The 25,519-nt window shown below is 28.5% G+C and overlaps 1 protein-coding gene across 3 annotated transcripts in view; it reads left to right on the forward strand.

Annotated features, from left to right (window-relative positions):
- Positions 1-2,733: 2,733 nt before the first annotated feature.
- LOC108556895 (transcription factor GATA-4-like) overlaps positions 2,734-25,519 on the forward strand; it is a 55,045-nt gene continuing 32,259 nt past the window's right edge. For 2 of the 3 annotated variants that reach the window (XM_017913200.1, XM_017913201.1), the window contains exon 1: positions 2,734-3,013. In XM_017913200.1, the coding sequence (XP_017768689.1) occupies positions 2,980-3,013 (34 nt within the window). In that variant the 5' untranslated portion in view covers positions 2,734-2,979. The remainder of the gene's footprint in view (positions 3,014-25,519) is intronic. The other variant, XM_017913202.1, reaches the window with a different exon arrangement.

Genomic DNA, 25,519 nt, shown 5'->3' on the forward strand with positions numbered 1-25,519 from the left:
GTGAAATGAACGAAAAGGAAGTTCGTTGTGTGCAGCGTTCGCTGTGCGAGGCGTTCGTTATGCGAGGCACCACTGTATATATATAGAAAAAAAACGCTAATGTATAGACTATATAAACTATGCATAAAACGTTAGATTTGTACTTGAATTTGTTGCACGAATGTCAGTGTTGTACGTTTTATTAGTTATGTAATGCTTTGTGCAAATAATCGATGCATTTGTTTCGCTTCCAAAAGAACAAAGGAGTAAGAATCCAAAAAAAAACGCTACAGAATTACAATACCGGTTAAGAAATCTAAGAAACATTTGGAATGTCATATTTTGATTTGACGTACGTCTAAGTCGAATGTCAGTGTTGTACATTTTTTTTTTTAATTATGTAATTATTTATGCAAAGAATGAATGCGTTTGTTTCACTTCTGTTCAATGTTGATTTGTGTTAAAGAATAAAGGAATAGTAATTTTCATAAATATCGAAAAAACGTTACTGAACAGCAATACCGATTAACAATTCTAAGAAACATATGAAACGTCAGATTTGAGTTGACGCATATGTAACTCGAATGTCTGTGTTGTTTTATTTTACTTATGTAATATTCTAATTGTACCGAGAAGCAAAGCATTCTTTTTAAATAAATATCGAAAAAAACGCTACTGCCAATTGAAAAAAATCTAAGAAGCGTATTAAACTTCATATCTTGAATTACTCGAAGCTCAGTGTTGTACGTTTTATTAATTATGTAATGATTTGTGCAAAGATTCGATGCGATTGCTTCGCTTTTAAAATACTGTTCAATGTTGATTTGTATTGAACAACTAGAAAAAAAAGGAATTAGAAAATATGAATAAATATAGAAAAAATGCTACAAATATGCAATACCGATATACAAATCGAAGAAATGTCAGAATTTTATTTGACACATGGCTTGGTCGAATGTCAGTGTTGTACGTATGTTTATTAGTAATGTAACGCTTTCTGCTCGATTCGGTTGCTTCGATTTCAAAATGCTATTCAATGTTGATTTGTATTGCAGAACTAAGGAATAAAAATTTTAATAAATATCGAAAAACGCTACATAATTGCAACATAAATTTAGAAATTTAAGAATCATATGAAACGTCTGATTTTTACTTGACATATTTTTTGCTAGACTCTATTTTATTAATTAATTATATTTTGTGCGAACAATTTATGTGTCTTAGCATCTGCTTTGCTTTTTAAACGCTGTTCAATGTTGATTTATGTTGAACAACAACAATAAGAATATTAATAAATATAAGAAAACTACATAATTGCAATACCGATTAAGAAATCTAAGAAATATATGAAACGTCAAATTTTTATTTGACGTATGTCTTGCTCGAATGTCAATTTTATGAGTTATGTAATGATTGGTGCAAAGAATCGATTCACTTCCAAAACCGTTGATTTATGTTTAACAACAAGTAGAACAAAGGAATAAGAATTTTAATAAATATCGAAAACGCTACAGAATAATACCGATTAAGAAATCTAAGAAACGTATGAAATGTTAGACTTTTACTTGCTCGAATGTCAGTGTTGTACTTTTAATTAGTTATATAGTGCTTTGTGCAAGAATTTATGTATTCTTGCGTTTGCTTCGCTTCCTTCAATGTTGATTTGTGTTGAATAACAGCAAGAAGAACAAAAGAATAAGAATATTAATAAATATCGGAAAACAAACGTATTACATAAATGTAATTCTAATTTCCAAATCTAAGAAACATATAAAACGTTAGATTTTTGTTTGACGTATGTCTTGCTCGAATTTCAATTTTAAGAGTTATGTAATACTTTGTGCAAAGAATCGATGCGTTCTTGAGTTAACTTCGCTTCGTATTATTGATTTGCGTTGAATAAGATGTAGAAGAACAAAGGATTATTAATTTTAATAAATATCGAAAACGCAGAATAGCAATACCGATAAAGAAATCTAAGAAACATATGAAATGTTCGATTTTTACTTGTTCGAATGTCAGTGTTATACTTTTAATTAGTTATATAATGCTTTGTGCGAAGAATTTGTATTCTTGCGTTTTCTTCGCTTCCAAATCGTTGTTCAATGTTGATTTATGTTGAAAAAAAAACTAGAAGAAAAAAGGAATAAGAATATTAATAAATATCGAAAAACACTATATAATTGCAATACCGATTTATAAATCTAAGAAACATATGAAATGTCCTATTTTTACTTGCTCGAATGTCAGTGTTGTATTTTTAATTAGTTATATAATTTGTATTCTTGTGTTTCCTTCGCTTCCAAAACGTTGTTCAATGTTGATTTATGTTGAAAAAAAAACTAGAACAACAAAGGAATAAGAATATTAATAAATATCGAAAAAACACTACATAATTGCAATACCGATTTATAAATCTAAGAAACATATGAAACGTCAGATTTTTGTTTGACGTATGTCTTACTCGAATGTCATTTTTATTAGTTATGTAATGCTTTGTGCAAAGAATCGATGCGTTCGCTTCGCTTCCGAAACCGCTGTTAAATGTTGATTTGTGTTGAACAACAACAAGGAGAAGAATAATAAGGAGAGAAGAACAAAGGAGTAAGAATGTAAGATGGATAAGGGAGCTGATGTGCAAGATAAAGACGGAATGACAGTGGGCGAGGGTGGGAGTGGGAGAGGGAAGGAGTTTCGCTTCGGCCAAGCCCCCCCCACCACCTAGGATCCAATGGGACCAGGTCGGAGAGCGTTCATAGGCGAGAAGATGTGGTGGAGACGGAATACGAAATCGTCGTAATATCCATATGCTTGCCCCATACATACACTCGTTTGCTCCGTCTAAAAGCCTGGACTAGTCCGACTTGCCCGAATACATTAAATACAGACATCAGTTAGTTAGAGTGCGTGCGATATATATATACTACTTACTACTTGGTTGTGTGTATATATATATATATAAAATATCTGTTGTGATAACATACTACAAGCGATAAAATAATGGCAACGAAACCTGATTATCAAAGAACTTATGGTGAGTAGATAAATTTTATATACATAGATTACATTATCGTAGGTTCCCACTGTTTTTCCATTTCACGCAATTAGTTACGATCCGCTTTTCGTACAGGTTGCTCTACCTCGAAAAAGCTGAAAACCCAGTCGAACAATACGAATAGACAAAAGTTCATCAAATTTCCCCAAAACCCAAAATCAGAACAACAATCTTAACATTACTAAACGCGTTCGAAACAAACAAAAGAAAAGTATCGTCGTGGCAACAGCAAACAGTCAAAAAATTAAACAAAAGTACGCAACAGAAACAACTCGTGAATCCAATCAACAACAACAACAAAAAAAAAAACAAAGAATTTTGTGTATTTATTTCGTTTTACATTTTTATTTTTCCGTCCGCCGCACGGATGTGGTTTTCATTTTATTTATACGAACCGCATTTTCCTCTAGATGTGTGTAACGTTCTTAATGTTTCGCGTTTCAAAGCTAAACATTTCGGAAAGAATAAAAGAAAATTTACACACAAACTTTTTGAATATGCAAAAAGGAAAACAACAAAATTGTTGTTGTTTTATTTTTGGGTTGTGCAACATCTCTTTTTTTTTGTTGTTTTGTTTTGTCTAACGTGCGGTATTAATCTGCTAATTAAGAGGACGATTAGGGTTCAAATTTGGTAACCGAAAACGAGAGAAGAAGTCGGTATGTGTCGAGAGATAACAAAGTGATTTAATACAGTTTCGAAAGGCGATGTGGAAATTAGTTTCAAATTCAAGTGAAAAATACGATTTCGAATTCGATATTAATTATTTTTTGGAGTTTAATATTGAATTTCGTTGTTAACAAGAGTGATTTTCTTTATAAAAGAATTTAAAAAAAATATAGGATTAAATAATAAAATAAGACAGATTTTTACGTGTGTTAATAATAATTGTGAATTAGAATAATCAAAAACTTAAGAAGAAAAATTGTTTTTTTAAGCAGTACAGTATAATTTAGTTGTAATGTTCAAAGTCCAAATTTTTCTATTAATTATTTATATTTTTTATGATTTTCACATCTAACAGTTTTGTATCACTTTTTGTGTTCTAATTGTAATTCACTTAGAAACGAATCAAACAATTTAAATATTTTGACAAGGAAAAATGCATTTACCAAACATTTTTTTTTCTTAATAACATACATATATTTGTAAAGCAGTTCAATAATCTAAAACGAAGATTAGATAATGTCAATACATTGATTGTAATTAATTAGTAACAAATTATTGAATTTATCTAAGATATGTGCTTATATAATAATATTAGTCAACCTCGCTTAACGAGTTTAATCCGTTCCAAAATTTTCGGATTTTTTCTCGTATAGTGAAACATATTCAAAAATACACATAATATGAGTAAATAAGTTTTAAAAATGATGTAGCAGAAGCGCAATCCGGGACTTCTCTTCTCATCGTCACTCGTTATGCGGAAACGTCGCTCGTTAAGCGAGACATTTTTCTTACAATTCATTTTGCGCGTTAAGCGAAATGCTCGTTATGCGAGGTTCCACTGTACTTAATTTAATTGAATAAACTGATTGAAATTTCGTGTTATATTTTTTATTTTTGTTTAAATCACTTAATAAGTACTAATTTTTTCTATATTTGACTGCAACAAATAACATTAATTGCTTTAAATTTGATAAAACAGTAACTAAAAACCCATTAAGAGTAGGTATAATTATGCCAAATGAATTGAAGAATTTATTTGGAAAATAATTGGTTTTTGGAAAACAAAATTAATTGGAGTGCTGTAACTTACACAACATGTCTGGAAAGGAATTTATCTGCGTAATATGTTTATTTCATTGCAAGTTCGATGCATACAAAAAAAATAATTGTACAATAAACGCTGATCTGAGCATAATACATTTAGTTTTCATTTTGCACACAAAAATTATTTTGTCGTGGCTACATATTTAGTAAATTTTACTGAAACATGGGCATTTGTTGCTTTGCTTTAAGTATAAGTCAATAGACTTGTACAAAAATTAACTCAATTTTGCTTGGAAATTCTTTGTTCTAATGATATAAATTTATAAGAAACCAATTACTTTTTATGTATGAAAAATTTACTTATAAATTTAATAAAAATAGTCAATTTCTCTAAAATTCTAGTTAGTTTTCATAAATTATGAAGATGATATTTATTTACAAGTATTTCCAAAAAATAATTACGAAATAGATGTGGAATCATTATTGTTTTTAATTTAAACTCGGTTTTCGAACAAAATTCGAAATAAATTTCAATGATAATAGTTGTAATAAACAATCATATTTTTAATGAATTCTGCGAAATGTAAGTAATAATAGAAAAAAAAAACAAATATACCAAGGGCTAATGAGTATTTAGAAGCTAATAAATTGGTCAATATTTGCAATTTTGTAATTACTGCAAGACATGAAATTAGGCAGTATTTGCGTAGTTTGTTGTTTATGTAAGTAGAACGGAAGACAAATAATAATTTATTCGAATGATGTGGGAACAATGGACTCGGATTGGCCTCGAACATAATTTGTGTTAATCGAATTCAAAATTTGGACCAATCGCGTCCCGTCGGTGTCAGCGCGTCCGGCGCCCATTGGTCGCATCCTTGGTAACGGAGATACGTCAAAAGAGAGAAAAAATAAAGAGAGACGAGCATCACGCGAAGAACACGCCTTCTCACACTGAGCAGACAGCAATTTTACATTATCCTCTCGTTTCTTACGTTCAAATTTTCCATTTCCATCCGAACGATCGAAGATGGAAAATTTGTGCTCCCAATGATGGGTCTTTCCGATCAGCCCCAAAAACAAACCTCTTGTTTGCTTGCTGCTTTTGTATGCGGAGAACGGTTGGCGCAGATAATGAATGTGTTTAAATATTGAAACAGAGTAGCCGAGCGCAATATAAGAAACTCAAACAAATTTAAGAGCCATAATTGTCATTAAAAGTTGACCTATTGACTTTTAAAAGCAGACTTTGATCCCGTTACACTCACTCTCTTGTTACAGCAATTTCATAAAACACGCATACATACTTACTACATACATACATACATACATCGCTCGATCGAATCATTCCGTATTACGAACGCTCACCGAAATGACGAAACTAAAATCTGACGATCCGTTAATTTCGGTTTTCAAATCGAAATGCTTCGACTCATCGTTTTTGTTTTTTTTTAATTTTACTCCTTTTAATTACTCGCTGATTTCTATTCATATCGTTTCCGATAAGATTGCAGCGCGCCGAGAAGATCTGCAAATGCAGAAAAATATCTTCTTTATTGAAGTTGTATATAAAAAATCAATACTTCTGTCAATTGTTCGATTAATTTATTTCCAATTTATCTTTTTAAACAGAGATTTTAGCCGAAATATTTGTACGGTGGTTTTACCAATAATTGACTATAACAATACAATTATGTATCTTTTTTTTAAATTTTCAAAATCACCCATCAAACTTGCTTAACTTTCTTAATTATGACCATAGAATATTAGTATTTCAGCATTTAAATTCCAATACAACAATACCTCATATAGTGCGTTTTCGATTAGTACGGGTTTGAACAAAACATGCTAATTTTTAGTTGAGCAATAAACTCAAAAATTAAAACACAAAATTATATTTTTTTTTGTATATATTCAAGTCTCGCGGTTCAAAAGCTTATATTTCGATTAGTCCGGTTTCAAATAGTCTGGAAATTGATTATCCGCACTATGTGAGGTATTGCTGTATTTCTATATATTAATTTGTAATTGTTTTTTCCTTTTCAGTAAAATCAATAAGTTTGTTTAATAATTTTATTTTAGCAAGTATTTTAAGTTGATTCATATTTAGTAAAATGGAATTTCGTTAATTGAGAACTGAATTATTCAATATATCTGCTTAAAGTCATAAACATTTTGTGAAAGTGAACATTTACACAATTCGTAAAACTGGAAATTCGTAAATTGAAAATCCATAAATTAAGTACACGAATTTAAATATACTAAAACTAATATTCGTTTTAATATAAAGAATAAATCTAGTTGAACAAGAATTTCACGTCGATATTTCGTAAAATGGAAATTCGTAAAATAAGAACTTAATTTTCTCAATGGAATATCTGCACAATTTGTAATTTAGTTAATTAAACAAATTTTCAGTTGAAATTCATAAATTTGAAATCAATAAATTCGTTTATTGAAACAAATATTTGCATGTATATAAAATGATAATAATTAAAGTTATAAAAAACGTGACTAATGCTACCTACACTTAAGTAACATTAAAAATTATGACTAATTTATAAGTATTATCATTGTTTTAATGTTTTGGAGTTTTGGACAATGATATATGTTAATTGAATCATGGAACGTGAATAATGCGATTATTATAACAAACAAAAAAAAACTGAATTTTATTCGAAAAAAATAAAGTAATTAGTAACTTCACAACAATGTTTATGTTTCCGTTAACAATAACTGCAGCTCGCATAAAATAACACTGGTCAATTTGTGAAACACTGTTATTTTTAAATAGACTTTCTGCCGTAATCAGTGCGATTATAAAACCGGTTTTATCTGACGGAATGCCAAAGTTAATTAAATTCGAAACGAAAATATTCGAATAAATAAATAAACGAATGCAAATCCAGATAAGGGTGTTCGTTAATCTACGATTAGCATTAACATTTGTGAACATTTTAACATCGAGATGAAGACGAAACAAGATTGTCGCACCTGAATGTATGTTTATTTACATTTATGTTGTTCAATTGCGGATTTGTTGCGTAACTGAATTTTATCTAAATTTCATAACGTATTTGCTAAATATTTATTCTTTAATCAGTTTATAAAAATTAATTACTAAATTTTGCTGCTCCTTCTAATCTTATCTTTTCTCCAGAGTTTAATTAACCCTCAGTTAGTATCTTGAAAATACGCTCAGCTGTTGAATGAGAAACGTTCTTTTTTTTTTACTTTTTACGTTTAATTAATCAGAAGCAATTAATTCCTAATTAGAAATGTGATCTCTATTCCATGATTTTTTTTTCTCTTTCTCTGTCTCTTGATAAATCGAAATGATGATGCAAATTCGAATTCGGCAGAAAGATTTTTTTATTCTCTTCGCTCTCTTATCAGCATTCCGAGTTCAATGAGGTCAAATTGACTCACTGTGGCTGTTGGCACGTACATTTTATACGGATATTTCATATGAAGAAGGATCAATCATTGCCATTTGGGTTTTGAATTGATATCGAAACCAGTGCAAAATCTGTCGAAATATATGAACATTTACGCAAACGGTTTCGTCTCTTTCGTTTTGTCCTTCGTTCATGCTGGTTTTTTTTCTCCTGTAGTTGCGTTTCTGCTGGTAAACACAATAGCCTCGAGTTGTTGCTGCTGCAAACAGCAAACGGCAGCCGAAGCGAATATAAAAAATCATAAAGAAGCTAATTCAAGATGTCATTAAATGAAACAATAGATCGTTCTTGATTTGTTTACAGCTTATTTCCAGAGAAACTCGCGGCTCGATGACGTAATTTTATATATATAATTTATAGTGCCCGATGCAAAACGAATATATTTTTGCATCGTGTCCGACGTTCTCTCATTCTCTTTCGATCAAAACTTTCCGTTCTTTTCATTTATTCAGTTAAATTGTTCAATTCTTTGTTTATTCTTAAAACTCTTTATAATAATCCTTATGAAATACACAACATAAAACTTTCCAAATCACTCAAGTTTTTTTGAGGCAAGGAAATCTATCATAGTTTTTTTTTATGATTTTTTAACTTGTCAAGTTATTCTTTGTTCTATTCTTAAAACGCTTTATAATAATCCTTGCGAAATACATAACGCAATAATTTAGAAGTAATTTCTCAAGTTTTTTTTTTGAAGCAAGGAAATCTATCATATATATGTATGATCTTTTAACTTTGCAAGTTATTCTTTATTTATAATAATCCTTATAGTAATACAGAACGCAATACTTTCCAACTAACTACTCCAGTTTTTTTTTGAGGCAAGGAAATCTATCATAGTTGTGTATGATATTTTAACTTGTCAAGTTATTCTTTGTTCTTTTCTTAAAACATTTTATAATAATCCTTGCTAAATACATAACGCAATAATTTCCAAGTAATTTCTCAAGTTTTTTTTATTGAAGCAAGGAAATCTATCATATTTATGTATGATCTTTTAACTTTGCAAGTTATTCTTTATTTATAATAATCCTTGTGAAATACAGAACGCAATACTTTCCAAGTAACTACTCCAGTTTTTTTCGAGGCAAGGAAATCTATCATAGTTTTGTATGATCTTTTAACTTGTCAAGTTATTCTTTGTTCTTTTTTTAAAACATTTTACAATAATCCTTGCTAAATACATAACGCAATAATTTCCAAGTAATTTCTCAAGTTTTTTTATTGAAGCAAGGAAATCTATCATATTTATGTATGATCTTTTAACTTTGCAAGTTATTCTTTGATTATAATAATCTTTGTGTAATACAGAACGCAATACTTGCCAAGTAACTACTCCAGTTTTTTTGGAGGCAAGGAAATCTATCATAGTTTTGTATGATCTTTTAACTTATCATGTTATTCTTTGTCTATTCTTAAAACTACCTTAATATAAATATGTAAAGTTTTTCTATGTTTCTGCAATGAAGAAATTTACAAAAAAAAATGTTCTTAATGAGGATGATTATTAAGAAGGTTTTTTTTCTATTTTTTACTTTTTATTAATAATTCCTCAATATACACTAAAATATTTTTGGATTTATAATTGTGAGTGATTTATTGATTTAAAATATGATTGTCATTAAGTTGTTAAGCCAAGATTTGTATGGTAGATTGGTATCTGCTACATAATTTAGTATCTCTTCTAATGTTTCAAGTTCATAGAATAGATCTATCTGTAATGATTTGTTGCAATAAATATTTCTTAATATAACACTTAGCTAATGAAATAGATTTTTTTGTATTTATTTCATGCATTTGTTGTTGATTTTTTGCATAAAGTTAAGCATTTGGATGGGTGACATACACTTATATAAACGCATCTTTTAGACATTATGATTAGTGGATAGTAAAGCATTAATAAATAAGTATATAAACCTTATTTATAAAGTAAAATAATTCTAGTAAATTGATTATGATTCATTGCATATGTATTTCGTGTCCTATTTCTGCTTCTAATTTTTGCATTCATTTATTTGTTTTCTTTTTTGTTTGTTTTTCATGGTGACTTTTATGTTTCAGTGGCTGAGTTTATCCTCTTTATTTATTTATTCATGGGTAATAAACGAATTGTTTGAAAATTTGAGCGTTTAATGTGGAGTAGTTTATTTATATTTTTATCTAATATTCACAAAATTGCCCAGTCTAATATAATGAATATAACTGTGTTCAAATATTTAGTTTTTCAGTTTCGGTAGCTCCATACATAACTTGAATTTCATACTTAGCATTCATATAAGAATCTAGTACAAATACCTCGCATAGTACGGCTTCAATCAATGCGTATTAACTATAGTTCGGTTTGAAAATGTTAGAACAAAGTAAATTTTAATAATTGGTATCAAAATCATTTTTTTATACAAAAATTATCGTTTTATTTTCTTTATATTGTCAATTATATTTTTGTTTTGTTTATTATTATGCAGTTTTACAGTCCTCGATTAGTCCGGTTTCTAACAGATTAATCGCACTATGCGAGGTATTGTATAAGAATATTGTAATAATAGTTATCGAGACAGCACAAATTACATATCAATTACGCGTTGCTTTACAAGTTTTGTGTAACCAAATGAAAAATGTAGATGTTTTTCAATTTGTATTTAATCTAACTTAATTTTTAATTATTTGTCTTAGAATTATAGCAAAAATCATTTTGAAGAATAATTCTTTTTTTTTTCTCAAATTTTTATACAATAATTTATTTATTGCCGAGACGAACAATTTTCATTTGTTGGATTGTTAAGTCTACATTACTTTAGTTTCTTATCACTAAATCTAATTTTAAACTAACATATTGTTATTTCATAAACAGATTATAAATATTTGCAATAGAATATTACGAAATAATGATGATATAATTACTAAGTAAATTTTCTTTTACAAATACTGTGGAACCTCGCTTAACGAGATTAATCCGTTCCAAAATTTCCGGATTTTTACTGAAACATATTGAAAAATACACATAATATGTGTACACAAGTTTTAAAAATGATGTAGCAGGCGCAAAATCCGGGACTTCTCTTCTCATTTTCATTTTCAAAATAAGTTATTTTACTCATTTACTTCATTAATTAGAGCAACGATGGGCAAACTGCGGCCTGCGGGCCAGATGCGACCCAGCCAGCCGCAATTCCATTTTTTATTTCGTGTTTTTGATCTATTCCTACAAAACTTTGTCTATAACTGAATTAGATTTTCATACAATAATGATAAAATTCAAATTAATTGTTTATTTATACAAAATTATCAAATTCTGCTGTAAATTGGCGCTTATACAATCATTTCTTGATAAATATTTAACTTATAAATTTATTTATCTTTTATGATATTTTGCACTATTAAATTAGACTCTAATAGCATTCAATTATATAATCTTATTTTCATGATATTAATGTCAATGATAATTCATATTTTTTTTTAAATCGCATATAACTGTCACTAATTTGAATTAACTTGGCTTATGTATCGATTATTGTAAAAAAATATATGTAAAAAATATATTACTTTTAAATCACATTTTCACATATTATTAGTAAAATATTAAGAAGTAATTTTTATTAGATAATCAAATATATTGTAAGTTCTAAAATTATTACATGTTTTTTTACATTATTGATTTTATTGTAAACACATTTCCAGTTTAGTTATTTTATAGATAAAATAATAAAGTAAATTATTATTTTGAATCATTCGAGTTGAGTTTCTTTTAATAATTATATATACTTTTTGTACCAAAGATTCTTTTATTTTACTTATTTTTTGGATAATTTTAAAAAGAGGTATATTTTCAGTAGTTCTCTTCTACTTAATTATTACAATAGTTGTAAATTAATCAGCTGATACTCTTGAAAATTAATCTTTAAAAAAAGCGTATCAAGTACTACAAGCACTTAAGATTATCTACTTATCTGAAGTAACATCTCCTTGATTTATCAAGTACAAACGAGTGAAAAAAAAAATTGGTCATTGTGTGTATTCTTCATCTCTCGGGAAGGAAACGAAGCAGCTTGATGCGAATCGTTCGAACATGTGAGGAAGTAGCGTGAACACAATAATAAATGATAACAATTGTGCTACGAAGGTTAATCTTATCACATTTCGGGCCATTATAAAAAGCATTATGAACGGTGCAACGTTTTCGGGACAGCCACTGCGGCTGCTGCTGCTGCATAAGCATAAGTCTTTGTTCCCAGTTTATCTAACAGTCTGCAGTTCCTTCTCGCAGTTACTTGTTGACCAAATATTCATCTCAAGAAGAAACTTTCCACCTGCAAGTTATTAAAGACAGTGAACATATTTGATAGACGCACGTTCGTGTTTCACTCCAATTCGTGCTTACGTTAATACGAAATAAAGAAATAAAGAGAGAATATTAAATAAAGAAATAGTTATGGTTTGGTGAGTTTGTGGCTAGTTACAAAAATAATAATAATAATAATGTGGAGCTTCGCCGATGAATTCAAGTATGAAGTCTTATCGTCGACTTATGCATTACGACCGAAACTGATAAGCGTACATTACAATAACCATAAGTTTATTTCTGTATGTGGATGGGTGCATGTTAGTGTGTGTGTGTGTGCTACTTTAACATTTCCACATATTTCGAAAAAAAAAAATACATTATACATGTATGTACTTCAGTGTATATTATATAAAGTCGAAGCGAGGTAAATAGGAGCTACTAAATGGAAAGAAAAAATAGGAACGTTGGGTCTAATGAAGACGGCCGCTTGTTAATTTTAATAACAAGAGTTCAGATAACGTTCGTTCGTGAAGTTTCGTTGTGGAGGAGTTGCGCATCGTTTTGGTATAACAATTGAGCTAAACAGAAATTGTAATGGAGTGATTATACGGAAACGTTGCCTTCTTGATACATTTGCAAATTTAATTCAAAAAGTATATTCATATTTAATATTACCAAGGTGTCACAAAAGAAGCGTTACTATTTTGTTTTGCCGCCATTTTTTATGCTTTTGGAGGTTATACAATGTTTTATTTGACAGTTTTTGTAGTTTTTCACATGTAAAACGTGTTATTAATAACGTGTTATTATTATTTATTCTCATTATTATAAAATTATTTAAATTCAATAACTACTTCAAAATCAATGAGTTTTTAAAAGAAATCAAAAGATTGAAATCTTAATTATATTAATAATTTGTTGAAACAAAACCTTTGTTACATAAAATATTATTGAAGATTCTAATTTACGTTTAATTTCTTAGTAAAATCTATGAAATTGAAGAATTGTTAGAATAAAATTCAATCGTGAATACAATAAAATTAGAAGGTTAAATTTTTTTTTTTTTATTGTATGTATATAACAATTATTTTTTTTGTGTTTGTCCCTTAATCCAATGCAAGTGATTATTTAAAAAAAAAAAAAACCTTTTTTTTATTTTTCCAACAAATAAAAGAGATTTAGAAAAAAAAACTTTCAAATAAAATCTTATTGATGTGGACAGGAAGAGTGCTGTTATTATACAATAAATTTTGTTTATTATTCTTATTGATGATTATCTATTATATGTTTCTCTATTCATACTTAGATTAGGAGAAAATTGCGTAAATATCGTGTTTCTTCAAAGATAAACAGATGCAGTGATAAAGCATCTGTTTATCTTAGATTTTAGAAGATGTAGGCTTTCCTAATTCGAGACTTTTTGGAGTCCACGAAAAATAGTTGAATTAGAAATACAGTTTTTGCTTAGATTTTGTTGTTAAGTTGCTAAGATTTTGTTGTTAAGTTGCTAAGATACCGACATTCTATTAACCCTCACCCCTCGTCGTCATAACTGGTGTTACGACAATCTTAATGTAGCTAAGAAATTAAAAATCAACTTATTTTTATTTGTACCTTTCTATTATGATTTTCTTTTATTTGCAATTAACAACATTCATATTTAATTATAATTGAAAGTTAGTATTAAGAAATTTATCGAAGAATTTCAGATAACTTAATTTCAAAATATTTACTTCAAATCTAGTGCAATCAACATTTTAATATAAGGGTATTAGCCTCAACAGTTTATTGTGTCATCGGTTTTTCCTCTTGCGTTTGCAAATGTTATAGTTGTTTTTTTTTTAATTGTTAATTTTCGCGTTTCTTCTGTTCCGTTTCTTCCCATTTTTCATTCGTTCTGTTGTTATTTGTTATGTTTCTCTTCGGCGCTGGTCTCGCCGTTTCCAACTTCGCATTGTTTGAATTTCACTGGCCGCGAAGTAAAAGCAAAACAAACTCTCCGGACTGCGGGAACAATTGAAACGCGAGCTTTATTGTTACTCAAGTGTGTGTGTGTGAGAGAGAGAGAAACTCGTCACCCGACATCGACGCACCTTCCTCTGCATCCCCTCGAATGTCCATCGCAGCGAAAATGAATGCATCGTAAATTCCGAGAACAAAACGCTAAAATTTAACTGCGACAATATTTTCTTGACGTGCAACCGCACTTCCTAGTTCACAGAAACGAACGGCGGTAGCAGGCAGCAACAGTATTTTGACAGTTTTACATACTGACAGTTTTATTGTTGCATAACAATTTTAATTTTTAGTTTCAAATGAAATCAACTGTATACGCAACAATTTACATGTATACACTAGAATGTTTTATGATAGTTTTCACTATACTCAAACTTATATAATCAATAAATAAATTATAGAAACATTGACATCAACTGTCAGTTTTTTCTTTAATCGCACATAAAACTGTTACCACTATTAAAATACAAATAAACAATGCATAAATACATGTAATATTTTCTATTATACTGAAAGAACCGTAAAACTTATGAAAGAAATTAGTAAAAACAACTGTTGCGCATTTTAACAATTATATAACATAATTTAGTGTCGATGTAAAAATAATTAAATGTATTTCACTGGATTTAAAACAGATTAGTAAAAGGATGGCCCAATCCAAACTTTTGTTTAGCATTCTAAATTTTCTAATTATTTAGACGATTTCATTACAAATAAGCAAATATTTCTGAAACATATTCCAACATTGTTAGTTTTGTTCTTTAATAGTTTTTTTTGTTTTAATTGTAATATGTAAACATTGTAATCTATTATTTAGTAATATTTACTACTATACTGAAAGAATCTTTAAACTTACGATTAAAAACAAAATAATTCTACAAACCTATCCTACATACACAAAATGTAGAAAGTTCTCTCAACCGAACAGTGTAAGTCGATGAGTTACTGTACATTATTTCCTAAGGAAAATTATTGAATTTAATATAATTTGTTTTTTTTTTCTCTCTGTTATGTAATTTAAAGTTAAATTTTGAAGACTAAACTATTATATCAAATACAAAATTGAAATAGATAACGGAACAATCATAAGAAACTTTAGGCAGTTCGCACGGATTGTGAAAACTGTTTTTCCGGGTATATTTTCTCGATATTTATTTTTTGAGGATTTCGAACGGATGTCGTTGGAGTGAGATGAAAAAAAAAATTATATGAAAATTTGAAAGCGTAAAATGTTATGGCACTAATAAAGAATAAGAAGAAGACGACGAAAAGAAGAAAAAATAAAGTGGGAAGAACATTATAAAGATTTACTTTGTATAAATATAAATATATACATTAATGTGGTTCCAGATAAGAAGATTCCAAGTTTTTCTACGGCGTCCCTCACCGTCTCTTCCTCTCTCTCTCTTTCCACTATCTCTCTTTCCCTGTCTAAAGTGATAAGGATTTTATTTGAGAAATGAAAAATATATCGTCTGAGTGTTAAACGAGATAAGCTGTGGCATTTTTCGGCCCGGGGTCGAGGGTACAGTCCGTTCCCAAAAAAAAAATAATATATATAAAACAGTCAGAGACAGTAATATTCTTACTCGAAAAAAAAAAAATATATCCGCTGTATAAACAACTAGATGAAATAATATGAGACATTTCTGTAGTGACAGAAGACTAATTTAGAAAAATTCTCTCTTTTTTTTTTGTTGTGGTTGGTTTTTGGGGCGCGAGCGCCTTTTTTTTCTACCTCCGGGGTTTTGTTAACTGTCGGGCAAACAGTCGTCCCCCACTAATTGGGTGTTAATTTCTGGCTGAGACTTTTATAGCACCTCGAACCGATTGCAATAAAAACCTTAAAGGGCGAAAGCTCATAAAAACGTTGCCAAACACCTCTTAAAAGTCTCGTGAGTCTTCGTCGTTTTTTTTTATATATATATATTTTCCATCAAGTTCTATTTTACGGCCTTCGTAATTAATACCCACGAGGAGATTATGAAGGAAAGTTATGAGCTTCGAGTTTCATTATAGATTGTGTGGATGCACGAAATGCCAAACGGATTTATTATTAACTGTTTGGGTGTCATCATTTTCGATTTCTCGTTTTGTTGTCATATTTCACATTAAAAAATATATATACATACAAAGATTTGTATCGATATTAAATTAACGATTTCTATAATATTTGGATAATAAATATATACAAAGTTTTTTTTATGTATTTAAAAAATATTAATAAACATTTCATAACATAAAAATAGTATATTAATTAAAAAATGACAGATGTCAATATGACAGATATGTCAAAATATAGTTAAATTTTTGATTATTTTATCAATATTGCTTTTCATTCAGAAACTTGATTCATTTAGGCGAATTTCTTATCAACAAATTGATATAAAATCAAAGTTTGACTAGAAAATGCTTGAAAAATTCTAATATTCAATTTTAAGGTGATAGTTTGTCATTATCACACAGATATGTCAAAATAATGTTTTGATATGAAAATATTTATAGACTTAAGTATTTATTTAAAAATATCATCAATATTATTAACAAATTTATAAAAGTATAACTTGAAAATGCTTGAAAAAAAAAAACTAATATTAAATTTTAAAATGAAAGATATCATTATGACAGATATGTCAAAAAAATAGCATTTTGCAGGTAATATAAAATATTACTTTTCAATTTCTAGGAAATTAAATATTTATTTAAGAAATTAATAATAATTAAAAATATACATAATCTATTTAAAAATTCATATTCATCAAAGTTTGAAATGAACATTTTTTAAATATTGTTATTAATAATATGACAGATATGTCAAAAAGTAGTCAAAATTTTGAGTAAGGCAACGGAGATGCGTTTCTTTCTGAAAATGCTTTCATCAACATAATTAGTAAAATCCATGAAAGTGTCGTTGTTGAAATTGCAAATAGGATTTGTTTTTTTTTTTTCGTATGCGTGCATATGGGGCTCGACCTTAATAAGATAAGCTCCTTCAGGTGTTCGAGTTTATGTCTGGTTTGTATCCTTACTCAACTGGGTTTAATGTTCTGAGCGAATGCGGAAGAAACACAATTAATAGTGTGTTTTTGAAACGTGAACCGATGTTGTGAGGGCGAAAGGAAAAACAATAAAATCGCACGCTCGCAATAACCGGAACAGATTTTATAGCTACTTGTTCTCGTTTCCGTGCTTCTTACGTTCGTACCCTTTTTCCAGTAAGAAAAAAAAAATGAAAAATACGAAACGCGACTCGACGCAATGAGCGAAACCTGTTTCAAATGAATCAGTTTCAGCAGAAGAAGATGAAATAATTTCAGTTTGCTTCTAAAATTCTATTATCCTTATTTATGTAATCTCTAAACTACTTTTTCAGTTAATCATTGAATTCATGATTAAAGAATGCTTAGAGTAATATGTAATATATGAAAGTTAAGCAATAGTTAAGTACTGGAAAGGAATTATATAATTTTAAAACGCTTCGGATCAAAATTTTCGAAATCCCTACAACCATAATCCCGACAGTAACTTTTATTATATGATATATTATAGATTATTTCAACAATTCTCTACGCTCAAATGTTTTATTTCTAGAATACAACCATATTATTGGCGGATTGCCAAAATCCGCTAAAATGTTTGGGATTATAGTTGTCGGGATTTTATGATAGTTGGGATTATAGTTGTCGAGATTTTCACTGTGTCGAGATTTCAATATAGACTCATTTTAAGAGTACATTAATTTCCATGGAATTGTGCGGTTAATCGGTAATATAGCGGACTGTTTGAAACCTGATTAATCGCGAACTTTAAAACCGCATAAAAATAAACAGCACAATAGGAAACTTGTCATTATAGTGGAATACAAAAAATAATTTTGTGATTATTGTTTTCAAATTTATTTTTATTTTGTTCAATCAGACTATTCACGCACTGATCGGAGCCGCACTATCAGAGGTATTGCTATAACAAATTTGTAAAATGACTAATTCAATCTTTTACAATATTTATATAATTGTTAGAAACACAGAATAATCTCCTTTAATTATGTTTTTTTGTGTTTTAATGTGAATTCATAAATAGGATGTTTATAAATACATGTAATCTGTATTTATTTAATTCTCATTCACAAATAGCTCAGATTTATACAATAAAGGTAACTTGTCACGATTATAAAATTTCCAAAATTTTCATCTGATTATATATAAAAAAAAAAACAATAATGTAATGAAATTCGATGCTTTTGTCGTCGATTATATTTATAAGTCTGTTACGCATCTGGTTAATAATTGCATTGCAAATCGAAAAGTTTCTTAGAATTATTAATCATACAATACGTATTGATAATCCAAATTTTCGTAAGCAAATTAAAATTTCTAAGAATTATAAAATGTATCTTTTATATTTCTTCTGGAAAATAAATTATTGAATCCACTATGCGAGGAATTGCTGAAAATGAATACTTTCTACACTAGTTAGTAGATATTGAATATACCTTGCCTAATGATTTTAATCCGAAAATTTCGGATTTTTACTCGTATAGTGAAATACTCGTATAATGAAACATATTCAAAAATACACATAATATGTGTACACAAGTTTTAAAAATGATGTAATAGGCGTGCAATCCGGGACTTCTCTTCTCATCGTCACTCGTTATGCGAAACGTCGCTCGTTATGAGAATAATTTTTCTTACAATTCATTTTGCTCGTTAAGCGAAATGCTCGTTATGCGAGGTGCTCGTTAAGCGAGGTGCTCGTTAAGTGAGGTTCCTCTGTATAAGTAAATGTGTTAATTTAGTAAATGTATACATAAGTTAATAGTCTATATATTTACATATCAGGTAAATATATTTGAAAGCCATGGAATTTAAAATTTTCTAATTAAAATAATACATTTTGTAAAAGTATACAGATTTGACAGTTTAATTAGCAGATGTTCACATTATATAAAAAGAAACATATAATGCGGATAATCGGTTCGGCCAATATCCAGTACTAATTGAAACTGGACTAATTGAGGAAGTAAATAAAATAGAAATAAATCACATACAAAGAGACTTTGTAACCGGATTAAGCGAAGCCGCACTATGCGAGTTATTGCTGTATTATAAAAAAATATTTTGAAATTTATAAAAGTTGTAATGTTTTTGTAATAAATGAATTATTTAGTAAATTCATATATTTACTAGAAAAACTGAATATTTTTTTATAATTATTTTTCATACATTCACTAAAATTTTACATAAATATGTGAATTCTCTTGTTGCTAAAAAATCGAGAAACTTAATACATTTGCTACAAATTAAATTATTCATTTTGTTTATATAAATATACTAAAACGTGTATCATGTGCGCAAACCAAAGCAATAGTCTGAATGAAATAAAAATATTATTGTTTTTACATACCAAAAACGACGTAAAGCGAAGCTTGTGTGTAAAATGGTTGTCTTTGTTATTTCCGTTCGCTTAATGATAAACATATTATTTGAAAGTTCAGCGCGAAAACACAAAAAAATATGCACGAAATGAGGAAAGGCGAAAAAGGACAAATCCAAAAAAATAAACATCTTCGCCGCCGCCGCCGCCGACAATGCGGTAATCCTCGTGTATTGTTGTTTGTCCAATATTTGGCACCTTCGATGAATATCCAAATGAGATTAAACAGAACGAGGGGCTCGAAAACAAGGCTCGAGTGTGCGTTTGTTTTCCCTGTATTATTCTTTTTCTTTTGGGCGAACACCTTTCGGTCCTCCAATTTGGTTAGGATGAGGAGGTCAAGCGATAACCGAGGGCAAACACACGTGCAGGTAATTCACTCGATAAACGTTGCCAAAAAAAAAAGAAAAACGAAAGAGAGAAAAGCGAACGAATCCTATGCAAACAACAACAACAAGAACAAATCTTAAGAAAAGACACATTAAATAAAGAGGAGAGTGAACATCTTGCTTTTAGCGCCTCTTTAATGCATTATTCTATTCCCCTCGTCTTGTTTATTTGTACGGTTCTTTAATTTTCAAGAAAAATCGTGCGCTTGTTACATAAAGTTGTCTTCGTGGCAATTGATTACGAGGCGCGTACGTCAACGGTCTACTTCAGATTTTTTTTTCGTATTTTCGGGACCTCTCATAAATCCTCGAGGAGGCGCGAAGATCTGCTTCGACTCGTGCTCCGATTCTAAACAAACCCAACTCTTCTAGGGTCTTTTTTTCTACGTGTGCTCTTCCCTCAGGGAGGATGAGAGAAGCAAAAAAAAATCAAGACCTGTCCACGAATATGATATAACTATTTGAATGGATAACTCTATGCGGACAAAGAATTTAGGAGATAAGTCGAGGACGATGATAGGTCTATTTTGACGTTTTCTTTACGATGATAACGCAACGAACCGTACGTGTATTTACGAGGAAATTCAATACTTGAGACCATTAATTAACTATTGGGACACAGTGAATTCTTTGTTATATTTTCTTTTTCACATTGGATGAGAATCATATAAAAAATTGAATTTTTCTAAATCTTAAGATTGCTACAATTGAATGATGAATATTTCATTTTAATATGTTAATGATTGTCTTAACTATTACAAATTGAAAATAATCTCTTTTGCTTTTGTTAATATGATTTATTAAATTAAATTGAAAAAGTAACATAATTTATACTTATTCTAATTAGATTTGGTAATTGGTACTATTAAATAATAATAAAATAAATAAGTCATCTAACCTTTATCAATATATGAGCCTTAATTTTGGAAAGTGGTCCATTTTTTGAAAAATAATGAGTTATTAGTATTTAGCACAATTTCTTCATAAATTTATTAACGTTCACCAATACAGGTATCCCCCGACTTACTAGTTCCGTTCCAAAGGGTTGTTCGTAAGTCGAATTAGTTCGCAAGTAGGGGGAATTTTAAAAATTTCAAATTATACTTATCTTACCACACTTTCTCATGGTTTTTTACTTTTATATATATTAAATTCCGTGTTACTGACTGCATAAATTTGAAAAAATAGATTAATATAAACAATTACTTTTCAATTTAGACATCACAATTAACGACAAAAGAAACAAATGCAACAAAACAGATAGTACATCTTCCAAAAATATTATATTTTATTAAAAAAAAATATCATTTGTTATTTGGAAACTATCAAGTATGACCTTTTAGAATTTTTTTCGTAAATACGGGAAATCCTAAGTCGGGGAATACCTGCATTTGTAAATTAATTCAAACGCAAATGCTGAAATATCTCGATGTATAAAAAATGGACTTTTATATTACTACTTTCAAAAATAACGCTTCATATAATAGATCCAAGCTCACATTAATTGGATTTAATAATTGGACTTAAATCTACAAAAAAAGTGTAATATTGATAATAAAAGTGTAATATTCACTTTACAAAGAATATTTTTAATATTGGATTTACAAAGAGGACCAAATAAGAAAATTATGTGTTTTCAATTCAAAGATTCATGTGTAAATGCTAATATTAGTTTTATCTATTATTTTTACTATTAATTTTAACATTTTTGATGTAAATATTTCTTATTCAGATGCAAATAATTATCTTTTCTATTTAATTTTTGCTTTAATTCATTAAATAAAATATAGAAATAAGCTCAACATATTATTGTTCCTAACTCAAATTAATTGAAAATATAAAATTAAATTTAATACTTGAGATCATTAATTAATTATTTGTTACATTTTATTTGTATTGGATTTGCTAAGTTGATTATATAAATAAATGTGTGTTTTTTTTTTTATAATCCTCTTAGATTAGAATAAAGTTTCTTACTCGAAATGCAAATATTTATCTTTACTTTTTAAGTTTAGCTTTTAGTAATTTGATTCATTTAACAAAAAATAATTAAGAAAAAAAAAATTTCTAACTAGATTTACTAGTTTAATCTAGTGATGAATGAATAAATGAAGATGAATATGAGATTAAAATGTTGACTTGAATTTACTAAAAAATAAATATATTTAATTCTATTGAAATTGAAATTATCTATATCACTTGACATGTTAACAATGACTTAACTGCTACAAAAGACTATTTACTAAATATATTTTTGCTATATAGATATTATATAATTATTTTGCAACTAAGTTTTAAATTTTTACATATAAAATATTTCAATTTGTGTTTTACTATAATCATTACTTGTTATTATTGTGAATTGTCTAAAATTGTATTAATCCAATGAAAATATCAGAGTTGCATTGCCTAACTATTGTAAATTAATTGAATGCTATTAATTAGAAGAATATCCTGTGATGAGTTTCCATAGTTCCAATGCACTCTGCGCAATTAATATTTCTATCCAACTGATTACATTCATCGTTCATATCTGAATTCGTTATTCATTCGTTTAAGAATTAGAGAGAAAATAGAGTAAATTGTAATTGGTATTATTAAGTGAACGAGAGTTTGAAATGCGAATAGCTGCGTTTTCCAATTCGTATAGATAACAGCGCATTCAATTCCAATATTGAAAACAAAGTAATTGTTCAATTATTAATTTCATCAATTCAATTAATGTTCAAATACAAAGTTCAATCTGTAGAATTTTATGAATACAAATTTGAAAAAATAAATTAAAATCAAAATATTATTCAATTAATTGGATTTGCTTGTACATAATTAAATACCTCGCATAGTGCGGATACGATCACTATAGTACGGTTTGAAAACATAAAAATAAATTATATTTTGATTGAGCTATTAAATTGGTACACATTTTTTTTTATACATAAATGATTTATTTGTTTCTTCTGTATAGTCAAGACTCTGCTGTTTTTTTTATGCGGTTTTAATTAAAGTCCTCGATTAGTCCGGTTCGAAATCGTACTATGCGAGGTATTGCTGTATATTGAAACAAAGTATTTGTACATTAATAACTGTATTAATTTCTTATAGAAGAAAAAGTGAGAAAAAAAAAACTTTAAAATTAATGGATTTCAATTAATTTCTTTATCAATTTTTGTATTTTTTGAAAGTCATAATTATGTTTTGTAATTGATGATTCAAAGTTATTTATCTTAATTATTATAGAAAATAAATATAAGCAATTGCAGTTTCGAACAGTGCTGATTCACTATAGTACGATTTTATTCATGTTTTTTTTTTATGTGGTTTTGTAATTGATAAATTTCGCCTGTTTTTTTTTTTTCATTTTATATCAAGTCTCTATTAGTGCTGTTTATTTATGTGCGATTTTAAAATCATTGATTAGTCCGGTTTCAAACATATTATTTATGGAACCGCACTAAGCGAGGTATTTATGAAAAAACAGAATGTTATGATTTATATTTATAAACCGTTTTTTGGGGGTTGAAAATATGGGTGGTGAGGATCGAAAAAAAAAATAAATTTAAAAGAAAAACTAATAAACAAATCGATTTGTTTAGAGAGCGTAAAGCAATAACTTAAATCTAATCTCGAATTAATGAGCGGAACAAATATAAATCAGTCCGAAGGAAAAGAGGGACAAAAAAAAACGTATATACACACATAAATCCCGAACTCGGTAGCTTTTGACCTCTGAACCTGGGGCCGTCCCAGAAAAGGAAGAAAAAAAATATAAACGGAACGAACGAACGTCTTTTGAACCCTTTAAGAAAATTTATGCTCTCCGTCGATTCGCTACAGGCAATAAACGTTCTCCGTTTCGGCTTCCTCAAGTCCTTAAGTTGCGAGACATCCACCCTCAATGAAAACAAGAGACCGAAATAAGAGAACGCGACTGTTCTTCGTTTCGCAACGGATTCCATTATGTTCTTTTTTTTTGTTATTAAACTCGTTGATTTATTGTTAATTAAAATCGTCATTGGGTAAGGTCAATCCGTGTCGTTGAACAACGTAAGCAGTTGTCGGAATTAAAAAGGATAAATATGTCGCAAACAAACAAATAACATCGATCCAAAGTTTGATCAAGTCGTCGCCGTCATCATACATATAATATGCATGTTCATCAGAGCTTTCGCTCGTTCGAACGGCAACAAGGAACGGAAACGGACGGTCCAGATGCGTCCGACAGTGACGAAGGATAATCGTGTTTCTTAATCTGCAGAAGCATTTTTTATCTGGACCTAAGTTTCTATGCGAGATTAAACTATATTTGTAACGGTTTATCAGCATTTATATGTATATATTATTATTATTTTTATAACAGTCGCAAACAAATTTTCGAACTCCTCACATAATTTTATGCACAACAATAATTTCGGTCTACGTACTTTTCCACGCATTTAATTTGAAACTCGTCCTTCGGAATTCATTATTTTCTGTTTTAAAACTTCTTATTAACTATTCTATTATATAAGCGTACGTCGATTTTCAATGAAAGTAGATTTGATTATTTATTTTCGATATCAGTGGAAATAAAAATAATCGTTTCCTATTTTTATTTTCGTTATATCGGTGGAAAAGCGAAAGTGAATCAAACTTGCGATTATGATATGAAATTTATGTGATATGGCTTCTAAACCAAATTCCAATTCATACAATACTTTTATTTTATTGATTAACTTTAATCTTTAAATTGACTTATCACAATCATGAATTATACTAATTATTTTTAGAACCTTTTGTGGGCATTCAACTCTATAAATTTAATTAAAACTGTCGACTCTATATTTAAGTTTATTTCATTTCTTTAATTTTGATAAATTTTATTTGAAAAATTATTTACATTTTTCCAAAATTTTCTTCGTTTACTGTTAAATTTTTAATATAGAAATATCAAATAAAATTTAGTTAACTTTACTTTAACATTTTAACTTTGGTCCCAATTAGGGCCAATCAAAATTAATAAATAATTGGATTATTAATTCCTTCATTAAATTATAATTTCACATGTATTTTGTGTTTGCGATGTAAAAACTAATTTATCTTGAAAATATTTGTAATACTTTGATTGATGTTCATAAGATTGCATATAATATTTGAAGATAAATTGCTATTTTTTATGTGAAACGTAATATCAATATGCAAAATGTTGATAATC

This window comes from Nicrophorus vespilloides, unplaced genomic scaffold, assembly GCF_001412225.1.
Source record: "Nicrophorus vespilloides isolate i.1.1-1 unplaced genomic scaffold, Nicve_v1.0, whole genome shotgun sequence".
In the NCBI taxonomy this organism is placed as follows: domain Eukaryota; kingdom Metazoa; phylum Arthropoda; class Insecta; order Coleoptera; family Silphidae; genus Nicrophorus; species Nicrophorus vespilloides.